This window comes from Rattus rattus, chromosome 2 (genome assembly GCF_011064425.1).
Source record: "Rattus rattus isolate New Zealand chromosome 2, Rrattus_CSIRO_v1, whole genome shotgun sequence".
NCBI lineage: Eukaryota > Metazoa > Chordata > Mammalia > Rodentia > Muridae > Rattus > Rattus rattus.
This window is the reverse complement of record NC_046155.1, coordinates 46,663,164-46,684,144: the sequence shown is the minus strand read 5'-3', so window position 1 is coordinate 46,684,144 and position 20,981 is coordinate 46,663,164. Positions and strand designations below refer to the sequence as shown.

The following is a 20,981-nucleotide window of genomic DNA, read 5'->3' as shown; positions in this document are numbered from 1 at the left end:
CCAGGGCCTTGTGCTTCCTAGGCAAGCGCTCTACCACTGAGCTAAATCCCCAACCCCTTTCTCCTTTTTTAGGATTTACTTTATCCTATGTGTACAGGGAGGCGGTGAGCATGAGCACACGCCTGGCCACAGAAACCAGAGGCGTTGGATCCCCTGGAGCTGGACTTACAGGCGGTCATGAGCTGCTTGACGTGGGTGCTGGGAGCAGAGCTTGTGTACTTTGCAAGAACAGTGTGGACTCAACCACTGAGCCATCTCTCTAGTCCCACCCCATTAGCCTTCGCTACCTTAGTGATCCTTCTGGTTTGCCTTTGTGAGCCCTGCCTGGGGTTACAAATGTGTCAGCACACCCTAGGGAATCTGTCTGTCTCTGTCTCTCTCTCAGTCTCTGTCTCTCTCTGTCTCTCTCTCAGTCTCTGTCTCTCTCTGTCTCTCTCTATCTCTCTCTCAGTCTCTGTCTCTCTCTGTCTCTCTCTCTCTCTGTCTCTGTCTCTGTCTGTCTCTCTCTCTCTCTCATACACACAGAGAGAGAGAGAGAGAGAAGGAGAAAGAAATATGGTCCCATGAAACTTAGCTGGCCTCCAACTTTCTATCTAGCTGAAGATGACCTTGAGCTTCTGACCTCCCTGCCTGCACTTCCTGAGTTCTGGAATTGCAGAGGTGCCCCAGCTGTGCCTAGTTTATAAAGTGCTGGGGATGGAACGAAAGCACACACTAAGCAAGCCCTTTGTCACCTAAGCTACATTATTATGTCACTGTTTGAAAAGAAAACTAAACCAAAAGGGTGTTGACATTGCCCACGGTCGCCAGCATGGGGGCTGGCATCGAATGCCAGGATGGATACCTGGCTGTGGGTTCTGTTCTGAGCTGTGACACCAGCTTACTCTCTAGACCTTTTTATTGTCCTTCAATACCCTTGTTGGGTTTCTTGCTTGCTTCTACCTCGGTTCTCAGAGTAGGTTCTAGCAAGCTCTGCTTGGTAAATTCCTCATGAAAGCCTTAGGTACTGACTCTTTTTTTTTTTTTTTAAAGATGTATTTATTTATTATCTGTAAGTACACTATAGCTGTCTCCAGACACACCAGAAGAGGGCATCAGATCTCATTACAGATGGCTGTGAGCCACCATGTGGTTGCTGGGATTTGAACTCATGACCTCTGGAAAAGCAGTCAGTGCTCTTCCCCCCCCCCCCGGAGCTGGGGACTGAACCCAGGGCCTTGCAGTTGCTAGGCAAGCGCTCTACCACTGAGTAAGCTAAATCCCCAACCCCGCAGTCAGTGCTCTTAACCACTGAGCCATCTCTCCAGCCCACGTACTAACTCTTAATGGTCACTCCAGATAGTTTGTGTCTTCCAGATTGGAGATACAGCTCAACCGGTGGAATGCTTGCCCAGCATGACTGAGGGTCATTGTATAGACTGGACATGGTGTACACGCTTTTATATAGCACTCAGGATGTAGAAGCAGGAGCATCAGATGTTTGAGGTCATCCTCGGATACAAAATGAATTCAAGACCAGCCTGGGCTACATAAGACCGTGTCTTAAAAATAAACAGATAGCACTGGTGAGATAGCTCTTTGGAGTAAAGGCACCAGTTGACAACCCTACAAGACCTGATTTTGGTCCCCAGGACCCATGTGAGAGCAGAGAAGCTACTCTTGTAAGTTGTCCACTGACTTGCACACACACCCTAGGCAGGTACACCCAACTCTCTCAACACACAGTGAATAACTGTTTCAAAGTTTCTTTAAAATAAATAAGAAAGAAATTGCTTTAAAAATAGCTTGTACGGGGGGCTGGGGATTTAGCTCAGTGGTAGAGCGCTTGCCTAGCAAGCGCAAGGCCCTGGGTTCGGTCCCCAGCTCCGGAAAAAAAAAAAAAAAAAAAAAAAAAAGCTTGTTGTTCCTGTGGAGTACCAGCAGTTCTGTTTGTAGCTGGCCAAAGCTAAACCTGGTCTGGGCTCTTTTAAGCCAGCCCTCTGCCCTCTAACTGGCAGGGTTGCCTCTCCGGCTTTTCTACCACCATCTCTGCTGCCCGCTGCCTGAATCCCTATCAGCAGCCTCCCCTGATAGTCCTAGCTGCACCCCCAGCTTGGTAAGGCTGTCTCCAGAACCAGGCGGGGTCTAACTTGGGGACAAAGCCTGAGAAACACCGCGCTTGGATCTGCTAGAAAAGTCACTTAGTCTCCAGCAGTGCAAACAGGAAGAGACCAGGAAAGATCAAGCCTGTGGGGTTCCTCTGACCCTCGTGACTCATTTGTGCCCAGATGCAAAGTTGGATTTACTACGGTCTCCTCTGCTTCCTCTGGGCGCTGGGCAGTGTAGATGCCCCTGGATGACCCTCCTGGAACCTGGATCCCTCCATTAAGCCGTTTCTACATCCTGGGTTCTTGCTAAGGGACCTGGTGAAACCAGAAAATCGCTGCAGCTCAGCTTCCGCCCCCCAACTTCCGACTGTGGTCAAGCCATGCAAATGTCTGCAGTAGCATGGGGCACAGGACATGATTTAGGCAAATGATTAGCGGCAACAGTGGCAGAGAGTGGGGAGAGAGTTTGATGGGCCAGCCTCCGTGGGTGAGCGCCTACCCTGGGGAAGGAGGCTGGGAGATGGCCTCCCTGGGCTCTCTCTGCAGCAGCAGCACGGGGCTGTTAAAAAGCTACTAACTGGGGTTGGGGATTTAGCTCAGTGGTAGGCGCTTACCTAGGGGCGCAAGGCCCTGGGTTGGTCCCCAGCTCCAAAAAAAAAAAAAAAAAAAAAAAAAAAGCTACTAACTGTAAACGTCACTCCTACACCGAGCATTTATAGGACACCTCCTGCATACACCACTGTTACAGGAAATATGGAAGAGACGCTTCCAAGGTGACATCAAGATCACCGTTTAAAGGGACAGAGGTAAAAAAAATAATAATAATGTTGAGAATTTAAAGCAAACAGCATAATAGAGGCAGGCCATGTACCCAGAAACTTTGGTGGTGGTGGTGGCGGCGGCTTTTTTTTTGGTTCTTTTTTTCCGGAGCTGGGACCGAACCCAGGGCCTTGCGCTTCCTAGGCAAGCGCTCTACCACTGAGCTAAATCCCCAACCCCATGTGACTGGGTCTTAAAGGATGGGACAGTTTTTGACATTTGGAAAGCAAAATGAAGAGGAAACAGAAAAGACACAAGCATGGAGTCGGCAAAGGGCCTGCCGCATTTGCTTGTGAGGCAGATACTTATGAAGAGCTGGGGGCCAGAGTGGAAGTGTGAGAGTGGGAGGTAGGGACAGAATGAGTGAGGTCACAACCAAACGGAGGGGTGCACGTGCAACCTGGCACAAGGAAAGGACATTGACCAGGGCCTGAGAAGTTTGCCAAGTGATGACGCCTGAGCCCAACAACACCTTCTCTAGACCCTCTGGCTTCACCATGAGAGGTCCCGCGCCCTCTATAGGCCACAGTTGGTATAGCTGCTGTGATGGTGTGTATATGCCTGGCCCAGGGAGTAGCACTGTTAGAAGGTGTGGTCTTGTTGGAGTTGGTGTGTCACTTGTTGGCATGGGCTTTTAGATCTTCATCCTAACAGCCTGCAAGTAAGTCTTTCACTAGAAGCCTTCAGATGAAGATGTAGAACTTTAAGCATCTCCTGCACAAAGCCTGCCTGGATGCTGCCATGTTCCCACGTTGATAATGGACTGAACCTCTGAACCTGTATGCCAGCCCCAAATAATGTTGTCCTTATAAGAGTTGCCTTGGTCATGGTGCCTGTTCACAGCAGTAAAACCCTAACTAAGACAGCTGCACACCCCCAGACTCCCTGCCATCATAACCTTCACTACCTTTTACCCACATCATTGCAAGCATGAGGTGCCTCCAGCTACAGGTGTACCCCAACTAAGAGTGAGGGGCACAGGTCACAGTCTCCTTTGGCTCTTAAAGACCCTTCCTTTAAAAGAGAATAGCTGGGGCTGGAGAGATGGCTCAGTGGTTAAGAGCACTGACTGCTCTTCCAAAGGTCCTGAGTTCAAATCCCAGCAACCACATGGTGGCTCACAACCACCTGTAATGAGATTTGATGCCCTCTTCTGGTGTGTCTGAGGACAGTGACAGTGTATTCATATATGATAAAGAAATAAATCTTTAAAATGAGAGAGAGAGAGAGAGAGAGAGAGAGAGAGAGAGAGAGAGAGAATAGCTATCTTGGAGGCTTAGACACATTCCTCAAATCTCAACCAGTCCTGGATTGCAGCCCCCTGACTCTGTCCCATACCCATGGGAGATACGACATCTAACTGAGACAGGTAGACATGTTCTAAGAAGCACTGGCTCTGCAGTACATGTCTTCATCCTGTGCAGCCTGGGCACGGCAGCCCCCACATCTACTCCCAGGAGGGGAAAATGTGGGAATCTCCAGGGATCATTTAATACTCTGTACTATGTACAGGGGACTGAAGGAGCAAGCAAGTGGCTAGAGGTGAGGTCAACTAGCTGGACCCAGGAGATAGAAGTCTGGGATCCACCTAGGTGAAGTGAAGAGGGTCAGCTAGAGAGAGAAAGGAACAACCAAGGAGCAGAGAATGCAGAGAGAGACCAGCAAAGTAAGGGGGAACCAAGGGGTATTCTGTAGGATCCATGTGGATCCCCAGGCAGCTCCTCTTCCAGAACTATAAGGGACGACTAGAGGCTCCGATCCTGCTCCAGTCTGTGGTCCTGATACAGGGATGACCATGCGCATGCCTGTGTGGGGAAGGAGTCTGGAACTGAGGACCGCAGGGAAGCAGAGGGATCTTAACCACATGAAACGCTTCCACTTTAGACAGGCTCTTAGAAAAGGAAGTCTCTCTGCTGTGTATCCAGCTGCAGCCAACCTCTCTCCTTCCTTGATTCATGATTTCTGTTGGGAGAGGCAAGGGTAGGGGTTGGGGATTCTGTCCCAGAAAGTCTAGGGAAAGCCAGTGGGCAACGGCCTGGAGTGACAGGCAGTGGCAGAACAGAGGTGACACTGGGTTGCTTGCCAATAGCAGCTATCTGGGCAGTGAACTCTGCACACTCACCAGCCCTGAGCCCTCCTCTTCTCACAGAGCCTCACTGGGAAGAGAAACCTAGAACCATCATCAAGGCAAGTCTTCTGAGTTCTCACCTCCCTTAAATTCATCCTTCCCTTTGATCTACATCCGGGTATTCACTGGGCACCTACTAACTGATCACCTATTATTAAGTACCAGGCATAGTACAGAATAGTGAACACGGAGGCTGGAAGGATGGCTCAGCAGTTTAGAGCACTGGCTGCTCTTGCAGAGGACCTGGGTTTGGTTCCCAGCAACCACATGACAGCTCACAACTGTTTATAGTTTGTAATTCCAGTTCCAGGGGGGCTGACGTCCTCTCTTGAGAGCACAAGGCACTGATGTGATGCACATAAAGATACAGACAAAATTCTCATACACATAAAATAAAATACCCTTAAAGAAGAATAGAAAACAAAACAAATGCAGACCTTTAGCCTGAGCCCCAGATATTAAATGAACAGCCTCTCAGCATAGCTAAGTTTGAAATAAGGGGGCTGAGGGGACCGTTCAAGGGGTCAGAAAACTTGCTGGGCAAGCTTGAGGACCTGAGTTCAAATCCCCAGCACCTAAGAACCACTTGGTTGGGGCTGGGGATTTAGCTTAGGGGTAGAGCGCTTCCCTACGAAGCGCAAGGCCCGGGGTTCGGTCCCCAGCCCCGAAAAAAAAAAAAAAAAAAAAAAAAAAAAAGAACCACTTGGTTATGCATGCCAGGAACCAAGGAAGGCAGAGACAGGCAGACGCTGAGAGATCATTGGCCAGACAGACTAGCGCAGAAGGTGGACTTTTGGGTCAGCAAGAGAATCTGTCTCCAGGCATAAGGAGAGAGACTAAGGAAGGAGCCCAGTAGCATCCTGCTCTGACCTCTGCCTCTGCATGCTCATGCAAGGGTACAGATTAAGACAGAGATACAGACACACAGAGACATAGAAAAAGAAATGAAAACAGAGACACAGAGAGACACTGAGCTAAGCTGAGAATTCAAGTAGACCCTTCTAAAGAGAGATCGTTATCAGCCTGGTATGAGGCTCACCCCTGCAACCCCACACGTAGGAGGCAAGCAGATGAGTTCCAGGCCAGTAATACCTTGTCTCAAAAAAATATAAAATATAGATGTCAGCATTCCTTCTAGGCTCCGCCCCACAGTTACCTAGCAACAGCCAGGTGTGCCTGACTCACTACAAAAGGGGCTGCTTGTCCTTCCTAACTCTCTAACTCTCTTACTCTCTTCCCTTCTCTCCCCATTCCCCTCCCCCTCTCTCCATGTGATCATGGCCAACTTCTACTTCACTTTCCCTTCTCCTCTCTTTCTCTCTCTCTCTCTCTCTCTCTCTCTCTCTCTCTCTCTCACACACACACACACACACACACACACACACACACACACACACACACTTCTGCCTTTCTCTTTCTCTATTACCCCCCTCAACTCCACTCTGCATGCCCTAAATAAACTATAGCCATCAAATGTCTGGTACCTCTGGGGATGAGATGCCTCAGCATGGGCCCTGCAGAAGCACTCTCCTCCCCCTCCCCCCATCGCACCATACCGAATCTCTACCAAACATATCCTGGTTCGTTGTTTTTTTTTTTTTTTTTTTTTTAATAAAACACAATAAAGGGGAGGGGACAATATTAAAGTGGATTTTAGCCAGGCATGGTGATGCATGCTTTTAATCCTAGCATTTGGGAGGCTGAGATACACGGATCTCTGTGAGTTTGAGGCCAGCCTGGTCTACAGAGAGAGCTCCAGGACAGCCAGGACTACACAGAGGAAACTCTGTCTTAAAAACCAAAACAAAAATAAGAGATATACTGGAGGGGCTGAAGAGCTTGCTCCTCAGTTAAGGACACTGCTTGTTCTTCCAGAGGACCCCGGTTCAATTCTCAGCACCAACATGGCAGCTCACAACCATCTACCTGTAGCCCCAATCTTAAGAGATCTGAGGGCACCCAGTATACATGTGATGCACAAACACACATGCAGACAAGTACCCATATACAATAAAAATAGATAGATGGATACATAGATAGCTATATACATACATACATAGATACATAGATAGATACATAAGATAGTAGATAGATACATACATACATATATACATATATAGATACATAGATAGTTTTAAAGACAAACAGAAGTGTCTATTGGGAAGAAGTGGTGACATTTTCCTGAAAGGTGGAAAACACTAGCAGACTCTGGGGTGGGAAGGGGTTGTCCTGTTTGAGGAGTGAAAGGAGGCTGACAGCTAAAGGAGGAAGAGAGGCTGCCCCACCAGCCCTCACCGCACTGTGTAGGACCCATGAGTGACATGGTGACATGTGGTACATCTAGACTTTTCAAGCAACAGTGCAGGTAGAACTTGTAGGCGCAGATGGCTACCACAGGTTCCTTTCAACCAGTCCAGAATTCTTGACCCACTGTTGTTACAGACAGGCAGCTGTGTCCAATAGCTGTACCCAAGACAGAGATTCCAGATGGTGCTAGAAACCTTTTTTGTTTTCATGAAACATCCAGGGCCACCCCACCCCCATTCAACCCTGGAAGTTGTGCTCCCTGTGCCTATAAACACTGCAATGGAGATCCAGGGGCAGACAGACACCTCTTTTGCTGGATCTCCCTCACACTACTCCCTTCTGAGGACTGTCTTCTGGAGGAATCCCTAACAATAGTCTTCCAGGAGCTACCAACCTAGGGACTCCAGTTGTCCCAGAGATACCTAGCCCCATGTCCTATTTGTGACACAGTAGCCTTTCCACTCCCTAGACAAATTGATCCAACCAAGAGATAAGTCAAACAAACAAACAAACAAACAAACAAACAAACGAACAAACAAACATGTCCCCTTACTTTCCCCTTCACCCTCTACTCCCACCCACAAGTGCGAGCCTGGGCTCAAATCCCACTTCTCCACCTATGACCTGAGTGGCCTTTGGCTAATAGATCACTCTCTCTGAGCCTCAAGCCTGACTTCTGTAAAATGATAAAGACCCCGTCCCACAGGATTCTACGAGGGTTACACAATGCGTGTAAGGTGCACACAAGTCAGCCGAGGTCACAACGGTTCTTGCAAACCATCCAAAGATGCAGTCAGACAACCACTACCGTGGTTACACGTACATTTCTGTACCCAGACGGAAGCCGCCCCAAGCTCATCCACAGTCAGAAACGTAAGGCGATGTTCTTTCTGATGTTCTGCCTCAGCCTCTCCTTGCCCCAGACAAGGAACCATCCTGTCGGATCTACGCTTGTCTGAAGACTGCAGGATCAAAGGGAGCCTCCCCTTGTGGTCAACAGAAGGGAGCAGGAAAACCCCATCCCCTGTGGGCCCTGGGAGGAGAGGTAGAAGAAGCCTGGTGAGAGTTTGCTCCCCAAAACTCACAACCACAGACACATCCACTGAGACACAAACACGAAACAGGCTGAAACTCTAGCTTAGGCAATCTGTCCAATACAACTTTAATACCAGTGTGATGCCGTAAGCCCGAAACCTTAGCATCTGGGGGTCTCAGACAAGACGATCAGGAGTTCCGGATCTTTCTTGGCTACATAGTGAGTTGGAGACTCTGTCTCCAAAAAGAAAAAGAAAGAAAAGAGGGCTGGAGAGATGGCTCAGTGGTTAAGAGCACTGACTGCTCTTCCAGAGGTCCTGAGTTCAATTCCCAGCAACCACATGGTGGCTCACAACCATCTGTAATGGGATCTGATGCCCTCTTCTGGTGTATCTGAAGACAGCAACAGTGTACTCACATACATGAAATAAATAAATAAATCTTTTAAAAAAAAAAAAGAGGCAGTGATCTTAAAAAAAAAAAAAGAAAAGAAAAGAAAAAGAAAAAGAAACTTCCCCCAGTCCAGGTTGTTTTACTCACATTGTAACAATATCTCTATATAACACAGTCACATTGTGACACCTGCCCCTCTGCCATTCCTACTCTGAGTAACAGCCAATCGCCACTGCCCGTGCAGCCTCTCTCACTACCGTCATTTCCATATCATCTTATGATCATGGGCTCAACTGATGGAGTTGCTCCCTGGGGTCCCTGCTGCATCCTGGAGAGAAAACAGAAGGGTACACAGAGAAGACATCCTTCCCCAGAGCCCAGTGGCCTCTCAAATTCCAGCTTGTCTGCGCCTCCTCCTCCGTCCCACATCCAAAGAACACTGGTCCTCATCGGGTGCAGCTCTGTGGCTCTCTAGACTGCAGGCAGCTGGAGAGAAGGGGTGGGGTGGGAGAGCCAGAAGGAGGGACACAGTCCTGACTGTACCACAGGATTGGTCACGCTGTGCCCTCTGCTCCAGCACCTGTTTAGAAGGCTCTTGAAAGAGTGACCTCATCAAAGTATCCTGAGCTTCGCTGATCCAGCCAGGAGAGCCCAGTCACAAGGTGGATGTCCAGCGGGCAGGGTGACCTCCTGGAGCTGTGTGAGAGGCCATAGTGAGAATTGAAGAGGCTGAGGATTCCCACAGGACACAATGGACAAGTTTCGGATGATCTTCCAGTTCTTGCAGTCCAACCAAGAGTCCTTCATGAACGGCATCTGCGGCATCATGGCGCTGGCCAGTGCCCAGATGTACTCTGCCTTTGACTTCAACTGCCCCTGCTTGCCTGGCTACAATGTGGTCTACAGCATGGGCATACTGCTGACGCCTCCCCTGGTGCTCTTCCTGCTTGGCCTGGTCATGAACAACAACATATCCATGCTAGCTGAAGAGTGGAAACGCCCCCCGGGGCGCCGGGCCAAGGACCCTGCCGTGCTACGCTACATGTTCTGTTCCATGGCCCAGCGAGCGCTCATCGCCCCTGTGGTCTGGGTGGCGGTCACACTATTGGACGGCAAGTGTTTTCTCTGTGCTTTCTGCACAGCTGTGCCGGTGGCCACGCTAGGCAATGGGAGCCTGGTGCCGGGCCTGCCTGCTCCAGAACTTGCTCGCCTGCTGGCTCGTGTACCTTGCCCTGAAATCTACGATGGGAACTGGCTGCTGGCCCGAGAGGTGGCCGTGCGCTATTTGCGCTGCATCTCTCAGGTGAGGGGGACTGGGTCTCTTCACAGGCCGGGGTCCCTGTGGGAAGGTCCCTTCTCAAAGTGGGGTTTCCCCTCAGCTGGCTGTGGGTGGTAGCATGCATTCCCAGCTAAGCCTCAGAGCAGAGCCCTTGTCTCCTGGCAAACAGGGTCACCTGGAAAGCGTGGATGGTTCACCTCCTCCATCCTGAGCTCAGACCTGAGAGGCTGAGAGATTTGCATCCGTCTCCTCCTCCAGGCCCAGGCGGTAGTGAGGCTGGTGGGTGGCTGAGCCATTTGGGTACATTTCCCTGGCAAATACTCCCAGCTGGTGCCTGCTCTCTGAAGGAGTGGGAGCTGAGGGTCTGGGTGTCTTCACCGGGAGGGAGCACATGGGCGAGGGAGATGGATGGTCGTGATGAGATTTAAAGGACCAGACATCCCGGCATTGTGGGCTCTGGAGCAGTGAACTGTGTGGTGTCGGGAGACACTGGATAGGAGGCAGTGTCTACTCCAGTGGGACCAGAGAAGCAGGCGTACCCTGCTCTGGCCAGCACAGACCCCTGACACCCTTCTTGAGAAACGTCTGCATGGCCTCTGTCACCACCAGATAGCCTGGAGGATCTCCCACCATGGGTGTCTAAGCCACTCCCTTTACCTCCTCATCTGGGGACTCATGTCCCATCATCCTAGGCCTCAGGCTCAGGAGTACCTGTCACTCCACTTGACCTTTAAACTGGCACACTGTATAAACTGGAAGTCCCCGCCCAGCTTCCCACGGGGAGCCTGACTTGTAGACAAGTCCCTTGTGACTCGTAGAAACCAAATTCTGAACTCACTTTAGAATTAATTGACTTTTTCTAGAAATCAAAAGTTGTCGAGGGAAAAATCAGATTTCCAGCCTCACACGGAACACGAAACAACCCAAGCCCTCTGTAACCACAACGGCTTAGTGAGCAACTTGGGAGGCAGGCCCCTGACTGAGTCATGTGCTCTGGATTTTCCCACCAACCCCCACAGCAGCCATTGTGCACCATTAACACCGCACCCGCCCACACCCCCTCTCCTCTGTGCAGAAAGGGTCTGACCCACAGACAGGGAGGGGAGTCCTGCTCTGTGCCCCGTGGTGAGTTGTTCGAGTTTGAGGACTGTGCAGGGTGCCTCTGGAACTCCTTGAGAGTCCATGGAAGAAGTGCTGGTGTCAGCTCCAGAAGCTGAAGGAAAGGCCCAGGGGTTGAAGGAAGAAGGTCAGTAGACCTGGGGAGATCAGGAAAGACTTCTGTAGGAAGAAGTATGGCCCCTGAATGGTGCCATTACCAGAGTCTGACAGAGAGTGCTGTATACAAGCTGCCTTATAGCCATTGCCCCGTTTAGTTCTCATAAAATCCCTGTGTGGGAGGTGCTATTGCTAGTAGCCCCACCCTGGAGGTAGAGAAACAGACACAGGAAGACGAAGTAGAGAAGAGCCTCACTATGGGGTGCAGTATTAACTCCCATCCACTGTATGCCCTGCCAAAGCTGCCCCTCCTATGTTCCCAGTATCTGATTCCTGTGAGGTAGAGTATATGGTTACTTTACACATGGGGAGAATGGAGGCCAAGAGGTGGTATGGCTTGGCCCATGGCTGGTTTCCGTTGGGGATGTCTTTGGAGGGTCTGGACAGGTAGGTCTGCTGACATCCTCCTCTCCCCACAGGCGTTGGGCTGGTCCTTCGTGCTGCTGACCACATTACTGGCATTTGTAGTGCGCTCTGTGCGGCCCTGCTTCACGCAGGTTGCCTTTCTCAAGAGCAAGTACTGGTCCCACTACATTGACATTGAGCGTAAGCTCTTCGATGAGACTTGCACGGAGCACGCCAAAGCCTTTGCTAAGGTATGCATCCAGCAGTTCTTCGAAGCCATGAACCATGACCTGGAGCTGGGTCATACCCACGGAGTACTGGCCCCAGCTTCGGCCAGAACTACAGCCACAGCCACAGCCACAGCCACAGCCACAGCCACAGAGGCCGTCCAAAGTCCCTCCGACAGGACAGAAGAAGAGAGGGAGAAGCTGCGAGGCATCACTGACCAAGGCAGCATGAACAGGCTACTCACAAGCTGGCACAAATGCAAACCACCCCTGAGGCTGGGCCAGGAGGCACCACTGATGAGCAATGGCTGGGCTGGGAGCGAGCCCCGGCCTCCACGCAAGGAAGTGGCCACCTACTTCAGCAAAGTGTGAGCTGGAGCTCGCTGCAGAGGCAGGAGGAGCAATCTGAACCCATAGCCTTTTGCCCTTCAAAGCAGGCAGAACATTAATTCCGAGGCATAGCCACAAGTCCAGGCGTTCACCGGCTGGCGTGAAAAGAGGAAATTCAGAGCTGAAGGACCTTACTTGCTTAGCTGCCCTGGGTGGCCTTGAAGCAATGCCATCCTGTGCTTTATCTTCTGCGGTCTCAGTGTTCACATCTAGCTTATGGGAGCAGGATGCATGGCTGGTACCCAAGTCCCTTCCCAGGCCTCATCCCGATGCTGTTCCTCCCACCCCTGGCTTCCTGAGGTTTAGGCTCCCAAAGCCCACGCCCACCACTTCCTCTTGCTCTGTAAGACTTCTCATATGCTCAGGCTCAAGAAAGCGAGGGCAGCCAGCCCTCTCATGGTCACTGGATAAAAGGGAATGGGCTTCAACTGGTGTGACACACCTAAGCGACCCATGATAGGATGACAAGACCACAAGAGAGAGGCCAAGCTGTGCGTCCTGAGGCCATTAGACAACTGTCAGACAGACTCCATGTTTACTCCACGCCAACCCTCCCACACACATTACAGGACAGCAAAGCATCCTGGGGGCTTGAGAGCTGGAAATGGAAGCTGATGAAGATGAGGCAGGCCATTGCCTAAGAGGGCAAGTAGTTAAGACCATAGACTGGGATAAGGCTGGGTGAAATGCTGACTCTACTGTTTGGCAGGCGTGTCCCTGGGCCAAGTGCCTCCTATTTTGGGGTCTCAGTTTCCTCCTTTGTGTAATAGGGAGAAGGCCATCTACCTCACAGGTTTACTATGTGTAAAAGCACACAGAACATAGTGGACACTCGGGCCAGTGTGGCTAAGACGTTCGATCCTTTCTGAACTCATGGCTGCTTGCTCTCCCCTCCACTAACCCCAACCAAGGGACGGGACAGGATAGGAATACCTGGCTGCTCTCTTGTCCAAGAAAAGAAAATAGAGGTGCAGACAGTTCCTTGTCTCCTGGCCCCATCTTCCAGTCCTCGGCCTGCCCATCTCGGAACCCACTTTGACCTTCATAGTTTTATCTTCCTCATCCACCCTCCCTCTACTCTCAGCTGGGACCCTGGTGCCAGGGTGGCAGCGGCCAGGGCGGGGGCGTCCACAGGGGGCAGGGTGTCAGAAAGTGCTTGGAGGAACAAATGAAAGGGAATGTTTGGTGAGACCTAGGTTCTAACATCAGAGAGATGGGAGCTAAGGCAAGTCCCCCAACCTGTAACGTGCTTCAGGAAAAAGCACTGGATACTGATTTCCCTCCATTTATCCCTGCTACACAGACAAACCAGACCGAGGGTGCGGCCTGTCCCTCAGTGTGAATTCCACTGTCCCAGCCCTGGAGAGCTGATGCCCCTGGGGTCTATCTCTCCCAATCTTAGGAGCCACTGAGTTATCTTGGCACTCTCCCTGTCAGTGGACCTGACTCATGACTTGCTTGTGAGCTCCCAGAGACACTCTAGGGACAGACAGGCAGTGCAGTTTAAGAAACCTGTTTCCCTTTAATTTCTACCTGTGAGCAGCCTCTGCCCTAGGAACGCCAGCCAGATACCCAGATTCCTTGATCCAGTTGTCAGCTGTACAGAGGATGGGGGCAGTACTCGGGAGTTAGCTGGACTATTATGGGAAGAGCCTCTTCTGGGGATGACAGGTACAAAGGTAGGATGCTCAGGGAGAGAAGGAGCAGAGAAGACCAGGGTCTTCCTTTCCCGTTCTGGATCACCTTCAATCCTGAACACCTATCTCTCCCCTGACACTGCAGGGGACTCCTTGTTAGGGCCTCCTTCAGCGGCTTCTGCCAGGTGGGTGTCAAGTACAGGGGATGTTTTTGAAACTGACCTGGAGGGCAAGCCTAGGCAAGATCTCCTGGAGGGCCCTGCCTGGCTCCTGTCTAGACCTTCCCAGAGGGCCCCCGAGGGGTGCTCGGGGTAGAGTTGAGGCAGGGCCAGTAGGACCAGCCACAGCGGGCCCAGAGGCGGGCTGGGACAGGACACAGCATCTGAGACCGCTTCTCTACTTCCTCTGTTTCTGCCTCGCGCCGCCCTCAGCAGCCCTCCCTCCTCTGCCTGGCGCCAGGAGGCTGTTTTTCCATTCTCTGGCTAGAAAGTTCCAGGCCACTGTTTCGTTCTCTCTTTTTCTGGAGTTAAATTTGTCTGCAGATGCTTGTACTTCATCTGTAGACGCCTCGAATTAAGTTTGTTTGTAACTGGGCCCAAAGCTCTGTTGCTTTCAAACGCTGGGCCCTGGCCCCTGGTACAAAAGCAAAGCCGGCCCGCGAACCCCGTGAGGCCACTTTGCCTTGCGGCTCAGGAGCGCCTTTCCAGTGTCTGCGGGAGCCCACGCTGCTGTCACTCCACCAGGAAGCCAAGGCCATGGGTGCCTGCAACCAGCCCTAGGTAAGGAGGGGCCCCTCCCTGGGGTGTGTAGCTGTTAAAGGAGCCAGCAGCCTCCGGGAACTCTCTGGAGGAACCCCGGGAAGGACATAGAAGTGTTGCTCCCACTCCCCTCCCTAGCTGCCTGTCTCCTGTCCTTGGCAAGAGCCCCCCAGCACGATAATCTCAGAAGACGGCCTGGTCACACCTCTGCTCATTCCCTAAGCTGTCAGACACCGTGTGCCCCACTTTTGGGTGGGTTTAGGCACCCAGGACCACTCCAAGGAGCCAGTGGGTGCCTCGCAGCCAAGAAGGGAGGAAGGGAGAAGATGGAGTTGTCTTTTAGACTGTTTATTGCCAGCAACGGGACAAAGTCCTTTCCTTGTGGATTATTCAGGAGCTCTGGGCTCTGAACTGGGGAGTCAGACATTCCTCCCTCCTCCCAGAGCCCACATAGCTGTGCCATATGGCATCCTTGGCAGAGGCAGCAACGGGAAAAGGGAAGAGAACATACAACAGAAAGAGGCAGTGCGAGCTTCCCTATCTCCACAGCCTAACCTCTCTCCACTCTCAGGCTTCCTCTGGCTGGAGAGCTGGTTTTTTGGTGTGTGCCCCCCCAACCCCCCTCCCGTTCCTCTGATGGGGGCGGGCATGGGGCCACACCCTGACTGCCTCTCTGGCTGTATGGGTGGAGCCTGGGAAAGGAGTTGGGGCCAAACTTCCAAAGAGCCTGAGGCCATCTCTGCTGAGGTCACGTCAGGGGAGGGCCGATGGGTGCAGTGGGCCTGAGCCCCACCGAGGCTGCCTGTGTCTGCCAGGTGCAGCTGGGCTCCTTGGAGCAGAGATTCTGCAGGCTGCTGTATAGGGAAGCCGTGAGGCGAGCAAGGGCTGGAGGTCATGAGCAGAGGGAGCTGGTTTAGCTCCCACACATTTTGTCTACTCTCTAAGTATTCTCAAGTATTCCAGAAAATTCTCAGCTGGCTCCTCCAGATTTGTCTGGCCTCAGGCAAGACACCCTGTCCCCTTGATTTCCTGGTCTTTGGCATCAGGAGAAGGAACCTCAGTAGAGATGACCGGGTAAGAGTTTCAGAGGTTGAACCACCTACGTGACATCATTTTTGTCCCCTAACATTCCCAGGAATAGGTCAGGATCGCAACGACTTAGCCCTTTTCATAGCTGAGTACGGAAGTCTGGAGGAAAGACATGAAGTGTGTTGAGACGCTGAGGTCCCCAGAATGAAATGGTTTTGTTCACCCAAGGATGTTGGCGTCTTGTGTCAGACTTGCCGCTCACCCAGGTTCCCCTCCACCCCCCAGCCCCAAGACCCCAGAGCTCCAGTCCTTTGTCTACTGGGACAGCCCTTGAAGCTTTTTTTTTTTTTTCCGGAGCTGGGGACCGAACCCAGGGACCCTTGAAGCTTTGATACCCACAGCAGACCCTCCAAATTGTCCACAATCCTTAGCTTATCGGTACCACCTGGAATCCCAGAGGAAAACCTTCCCACGTGGCCTAACACCACCAGTCATTCTTAGTCCTCCCGGGGAGAGGAGGGTAGTGGCAAAAGGAATTTAAAGTATCCAAAGCAGGCAGAGCTGGTCTTGAATCTGAGGTCTGTCCTTTATTTATACGTGGCTCTGCCCAGGGGCTTACCCTCAGGAAGCACATCCTTCACCGTGCTTGAGGTGAGAGATGCACAAGGATGCCAAGGAAGCCATACAAAGACTCGTGAGGATGGGCAACATCCACTGAGAGCATCTGGTACCCGGCAGGCACTTAGGCACCCACAGCTATCACCATTTCCTCTTCCTCTGCCTGCTTGACCCCAGCACCCCCCGCCCCCCTCAGCCTGTGTTTGGAAGTGAACTTTTATCACTCATCTGGGTTTCACAGAAATCACCAGTTCCGACACTGCCTGAGATAAAATGGCGTAATCATGCTCTGCCTTCGGATGCCCTCCCGTCTACGCTCCTGCCTAGTCTCACCAGAAGCCATCAGTTCTGCCCTCTTCTGCCACCTCCGAAGCATCCCATCCCTGGCCCTCCAGTCACCATGGCAGCCTTGATTGCAGAGAACTTCCGCTTCCTGTCTCTCTTCTTCAAGAGCAAGGATGTCATGATTTTCAACGGGCTGGTGGCCCTGGGCACGGTGGGCAGTCAGGAGCTGTTCTCAGTGGTGGCCTTCCACTGTCCCTGCTCACCTGCCCGGAACTACCTGTATGGGCTGACAGCCATTGGTGTGCCTGCGCTGGCACTCTTCCTCATTGGAGTCATCCTCAACAACCACACTTGGAACCTAGTTGCTGAGTGCCAGTACCGGAGGGCCAAGAACTGCTCTGCTGCCCCCACCTTCCTTCTCCTAAGTTCTATCCTGGGCCGTGCAGCCGTGGCCCCAGTCACCTGGTCTGTTATCTCCCTGCTTCGAGGGGAGGCCTACGTCTGTGCACTCAGTGAGTTTGTGGACCCCTCCTCGCTCACGGCTGGGGATGAAGGTTTCCCCCCAGACCATGCCACAGAGATCCTAGCCAGGTTCCCTTGCGGAGAGGGCCCTGCCAACCTATCGGGCTTCCGAGAGGAGGTCAGCCGCAGGCTCAAGTATGAGTCCCAGGTAAGGAGCTGTGTCAAGGGCAGCCTTCTCCCGTCCTTCCTAAAGTGACCGCTGACGGGTTGGTGGTACTCAATAGGATGGTCCAGTATAAGAATGATCACCTGTCCAGGGAAGCACCAGAGTCAGGCATCAGCTGATTAGTCTGTGGCTTAGAGTTATGGGAGGGCAAAGGTTAACTCATCACAAGTGTGCCTCTGATCTGCCCTTGGGTGCTGGGGGCTGAATCCTGGAGCACATGAATGTCAAGCATGTTCTGTCACTAAGTCCCATTTCCATCCCTCAGAGGTGGTTTTGAGTATTAAGGGAACACCATCTCGAATCGCAGAGAAAACATCCCATATCCCATAATACCCAGGACCATTTCCAATCTACCTAGTGAGGTTATCTTTACCCTAGCTTGACTGGGTATGGCCCCTGCAGGCCACCTCACAAACACCTGCTGTGGGCTTTTGAGTTGACAGTGTAGCCTGGTCGACTCCAGCGATGAATATATCCCTGTCCCAGTAACCCAGTCAGCTTTACTCTCTGGGGCAGGCTGGGAAGGGGCAGGCTGCTGCTGTTCCCCCTAGCTGCAGTCTTCCCTGCATCCCGTCAAAAGAACAGTTAGAAGCATCAATCTGAACTGAATGTGAATTGAGAATCAGAGGATGAGGGAGGCAGGAGGGAGCCCAAGATTCTCTGACTGGACTCTTTCCTTGAAAACATAAGACACCTAAAGCTAGGGTCTGCAGAGAGGACTCCTGGGTTCCATTCCCAGCCCTCACACAGAAGCGCTGTACACAGTAGTACAACCATCTGTAATTCCAGTTCCAGGTGGGCACTAAGTGTACAGACTTATGTGCAGGCAAAACACTCATATACATTAACAAAGAAAGGAAGGAAGGAAGGAGGGAGGGAGAGGGCAAGAGAGGGAGGGAGGGAGGGAGAAAGAAGGAAAAGAACAGACCTAAGCTGTCTGTCTGTGCTGGATCTTACCTGTAATCTAGCATTAGGGAGGTGAAGGTAGGAGTGTCTGGAGTTCAGGGTCATTTTTAGCTGCATAGTACACTAAAGGCCAGTTTGGACCACCGTCTCAACGAAAAGAAGTAGTTAAGACTGAGAGTATTGCTCTTACAGAGGATTCAAGTTCAAATCCCAGCCCTGTCAGGAAGCCCCCCACGTAATACCCCCCAATGTATATACAGTCCCCCCAATACAGGTACATAACCCCAACACATATAAATACCCCCAAACCACGAAATCTAAATTCTTTAAACAGCAACAACGTAAAAGGCAGAAATGAGGCTAAGATGTAACTCGGTGGAACGTTTGCATAGCACAAATCAGATCCGGTGTTGATCCCTAGGGCCGCATAGACGAGGTGTGGTGCATACTGGAACCCCAGCACTCAGGAGGTGGAGACTAGAGGATCAGAAACTCAAGACCATCCTCAGCTAAATTAAGACCGACCCGGGCTACCTGAGACCCTTTCTTAGAGTGAGGCCAGGGAAAGCAGAGATACGGGGCTGAAGTCAGCATCCAGTGGGAGATGGGACATACAGAAATACTGATCACTAACCCAGTTCTAGGTACAAGCAATAGACAGAGAGGGTCTCAAAGGCCCTTGCCCTCAACAGACTTAAATCCTCCCAGTGTGAAACAAGTACACAGGCGATCCAAAGACAGACAGGTAGTGACGCCATGTGGGGTTGAGGCCTCCGAGGCTAACCACGTGCCGTGTCACTGAGCTCCACTCTTAGCTCCTGAGCTGAGCTCGCTGGAGTCCAGTGACACTGCCCCTGCAGTGCTGAAGAAGGAAAAAAGGCAGAAGTCTGAGCACAGGAGAGTGTGTGGGCTAAAGAGGGTAAGAATAGAAAAGAGGAAGTCATGCTTGCCCACAGAGCAGAAGCTGTTTCTTTTTCTACTGTTCCCGTGGGTAGGCACGGTCCAGGCAGCTCTCAGGGCCCCCCACCCTGAGCCATGCCTTTTCTCTGACCAGCTCTTTGGATGGCTGCTCATCGGCGTGGTGGCCATCCTGGTGTTCCTGACCAAGTGCTTCAAGCATTACTGCTCACCGCTCAGCTACCGCCAGGAGGCCTACTGGGCGCAGTACCGCACCAACGAGGACCAGCTGTTCCAGCGCACGGCAGAGGTGCATTCGAGGGTGCTGGCCGCCAACAACGTGCGCCGTTTCTTTGGCTTCGTGGCTCTCAACAAGGATGACGAAGAGCTGGTCACCAAGTTCCCGGTGGAAGGCACACAGCCACGGCCACAGTGGAACGCTATCACTGGGGTCTATTTGTACCGCGAGAACCAGGGCCTCCCACTCTATAGTCGCTTACACAAGTGGGCCCAGGGCCTGACGGGTAACGGCACAGCCCCTGACAATGTAGAGATGGCCCTGCTCACTGCCTAAGAGCCTACTTCTATGCTCTCTGTAAGTGGAACTACTTAGTCTCAAACCAACCCCTCGTGGCACGCTCACTTTTGCATCAGGTGATTTTCCCGTAAACTATGGTGTCTTGGGCATAGACAAAAACAACTAATGGTTTGTAAAGATCCCGTGGACCACATGGTGGGGTGGGAGCGGGGACTGACCTACCAAAATCATCTCTCCTGTGGCCACTAGCACACTCTGTTCACAGTTCTGGGACTTTCCTAGAGCTGGCCCTTAGTATGACAGGAGTGATCTTTGGTGGGCCTTGTGGGCCTCGTAGTTGGGAAACATCAGCCGGTGAGTCCTGGTGGCAACCCACTAGGGCTGCTCATCCTTGTATAGTACTGTGCTGTTAATTTGTGTCTAATCGAGTCAGGACACCTAGCTCCTCGGTGTACTGCTAGGAAGCTGCCTCAATTGTATACCTCTGGCTTGATTTTATATATTTAAACTTTTTGATAAAGCTTTTCTTACTTTTAAGGCCTAGACTGGTGTTTGTGCAATCGACAAGGCATACAGCCCAAGGTAAGAGGAGATGGCACTAAAGGGGACCACAAAGGTGACACATCCTGCCCAAGGGCAGTCTCTTGACAGTCTGCCTGAGTGATTTAGCCCGAGTAGAGGCAGCCTGGCCTTTTGCAGGGGTCAGCTCGGTTGAAAACATAACATCTGTCTGCACACAGCAGGCTTCAGCTCCTCTGCCCTATCTGCCCTGCATCGACTACCTCCACACTCTAAAACCTCATGCTCTTGTCTGTCCTGCTTCCTGGCATCCCACCCAGCCATTTCCCACAGAAAAGAGAACATTGTAGACTCTGTCAAAGAAAGCTTTTAATTTCTTTTAGACTCAAGCCAACAAACAAAAAATAAAAACAAACAAAACCCCAACAACATCTAAAAGGCTCTGTGCCAGCATCCCAGAAAGCTGGGCTGTGCCTGAGTTGAGGGGAGTCAGGTGAGACCGGGCCGTTTAACCAATGCTTTCAGCTTTCCTTAGTAGCTTTGGTTTCCCTTTTTCCTCCTGGATTCTTCCTCTGTCCTCTGGTCTTAGTCTCCCAGCCTCCAAAACAGGGCACATGGTACAGGCTGGGCTGAGATAATGCTTAGACCCCAAGACCACATGGCCTGAGGTCTCTCCAGCTACCCACCTCGAGAATGGGCTGAGAGCTTGCCAAGGGACAAAGTGGGAACCTGACCATGAAATCCGCTGGCATTGCCTTTGAGAAATGCTTGCTTTTTTAATCTAGAAGCTTAAGAGCCTGCTGCCTAAACACTGAGCAGCC

At 51.8% G+C, this 20,981-nt stretch overlaps 2 protein-coding genes across 2 annotated transcripts; both read left to right on the top strand.

Annotated features, from left to right (window-relative positions):
* The first annotated feature begins 9,520 nt into the window (after positions 1-9,520).
* Calhm1 (calcium homeostasis modulator 1) lies at positions 9,521-12,267 on the top strand. The gene is made up of 2 exons (XM_032895530.1): positions 9,521-10,072; positions 11,743-12,267. The coding sequence occupies exons 1-2, from the start codon at positions 9,521-9,523 to the stop codon at positions 12,265-12,267; spliced, it is 1,077 nt and encodes a 358-aa protein (XP_032751421.1).
* A 2,145-nt stretch (positions 12,268-14,412) lies between these two features.
* On the top strand, positions 14,413-20,178 carry Calhm2 (calcium homeostasis modulator family member 2). Its single transcript, XM_032892154.1, has 3 exons — positions 14,413-14,701; positions 16,569-17,282; positions 19,261-20,178. Exons 2-3 carry the CDS (start codon positions 16,728-16,730, stop codon positions 19,675-19,677), a joined length of 972 nt encoding a protein of 323 aa, XP_032748045.1. The 5' UTR covers positions 14,413-14,701; positions 16,569-16,727; the 3' UTR covers positions 19,678-20,178.
* Positions 20,179-20,981: the final 803 nt, after the last annotated feature.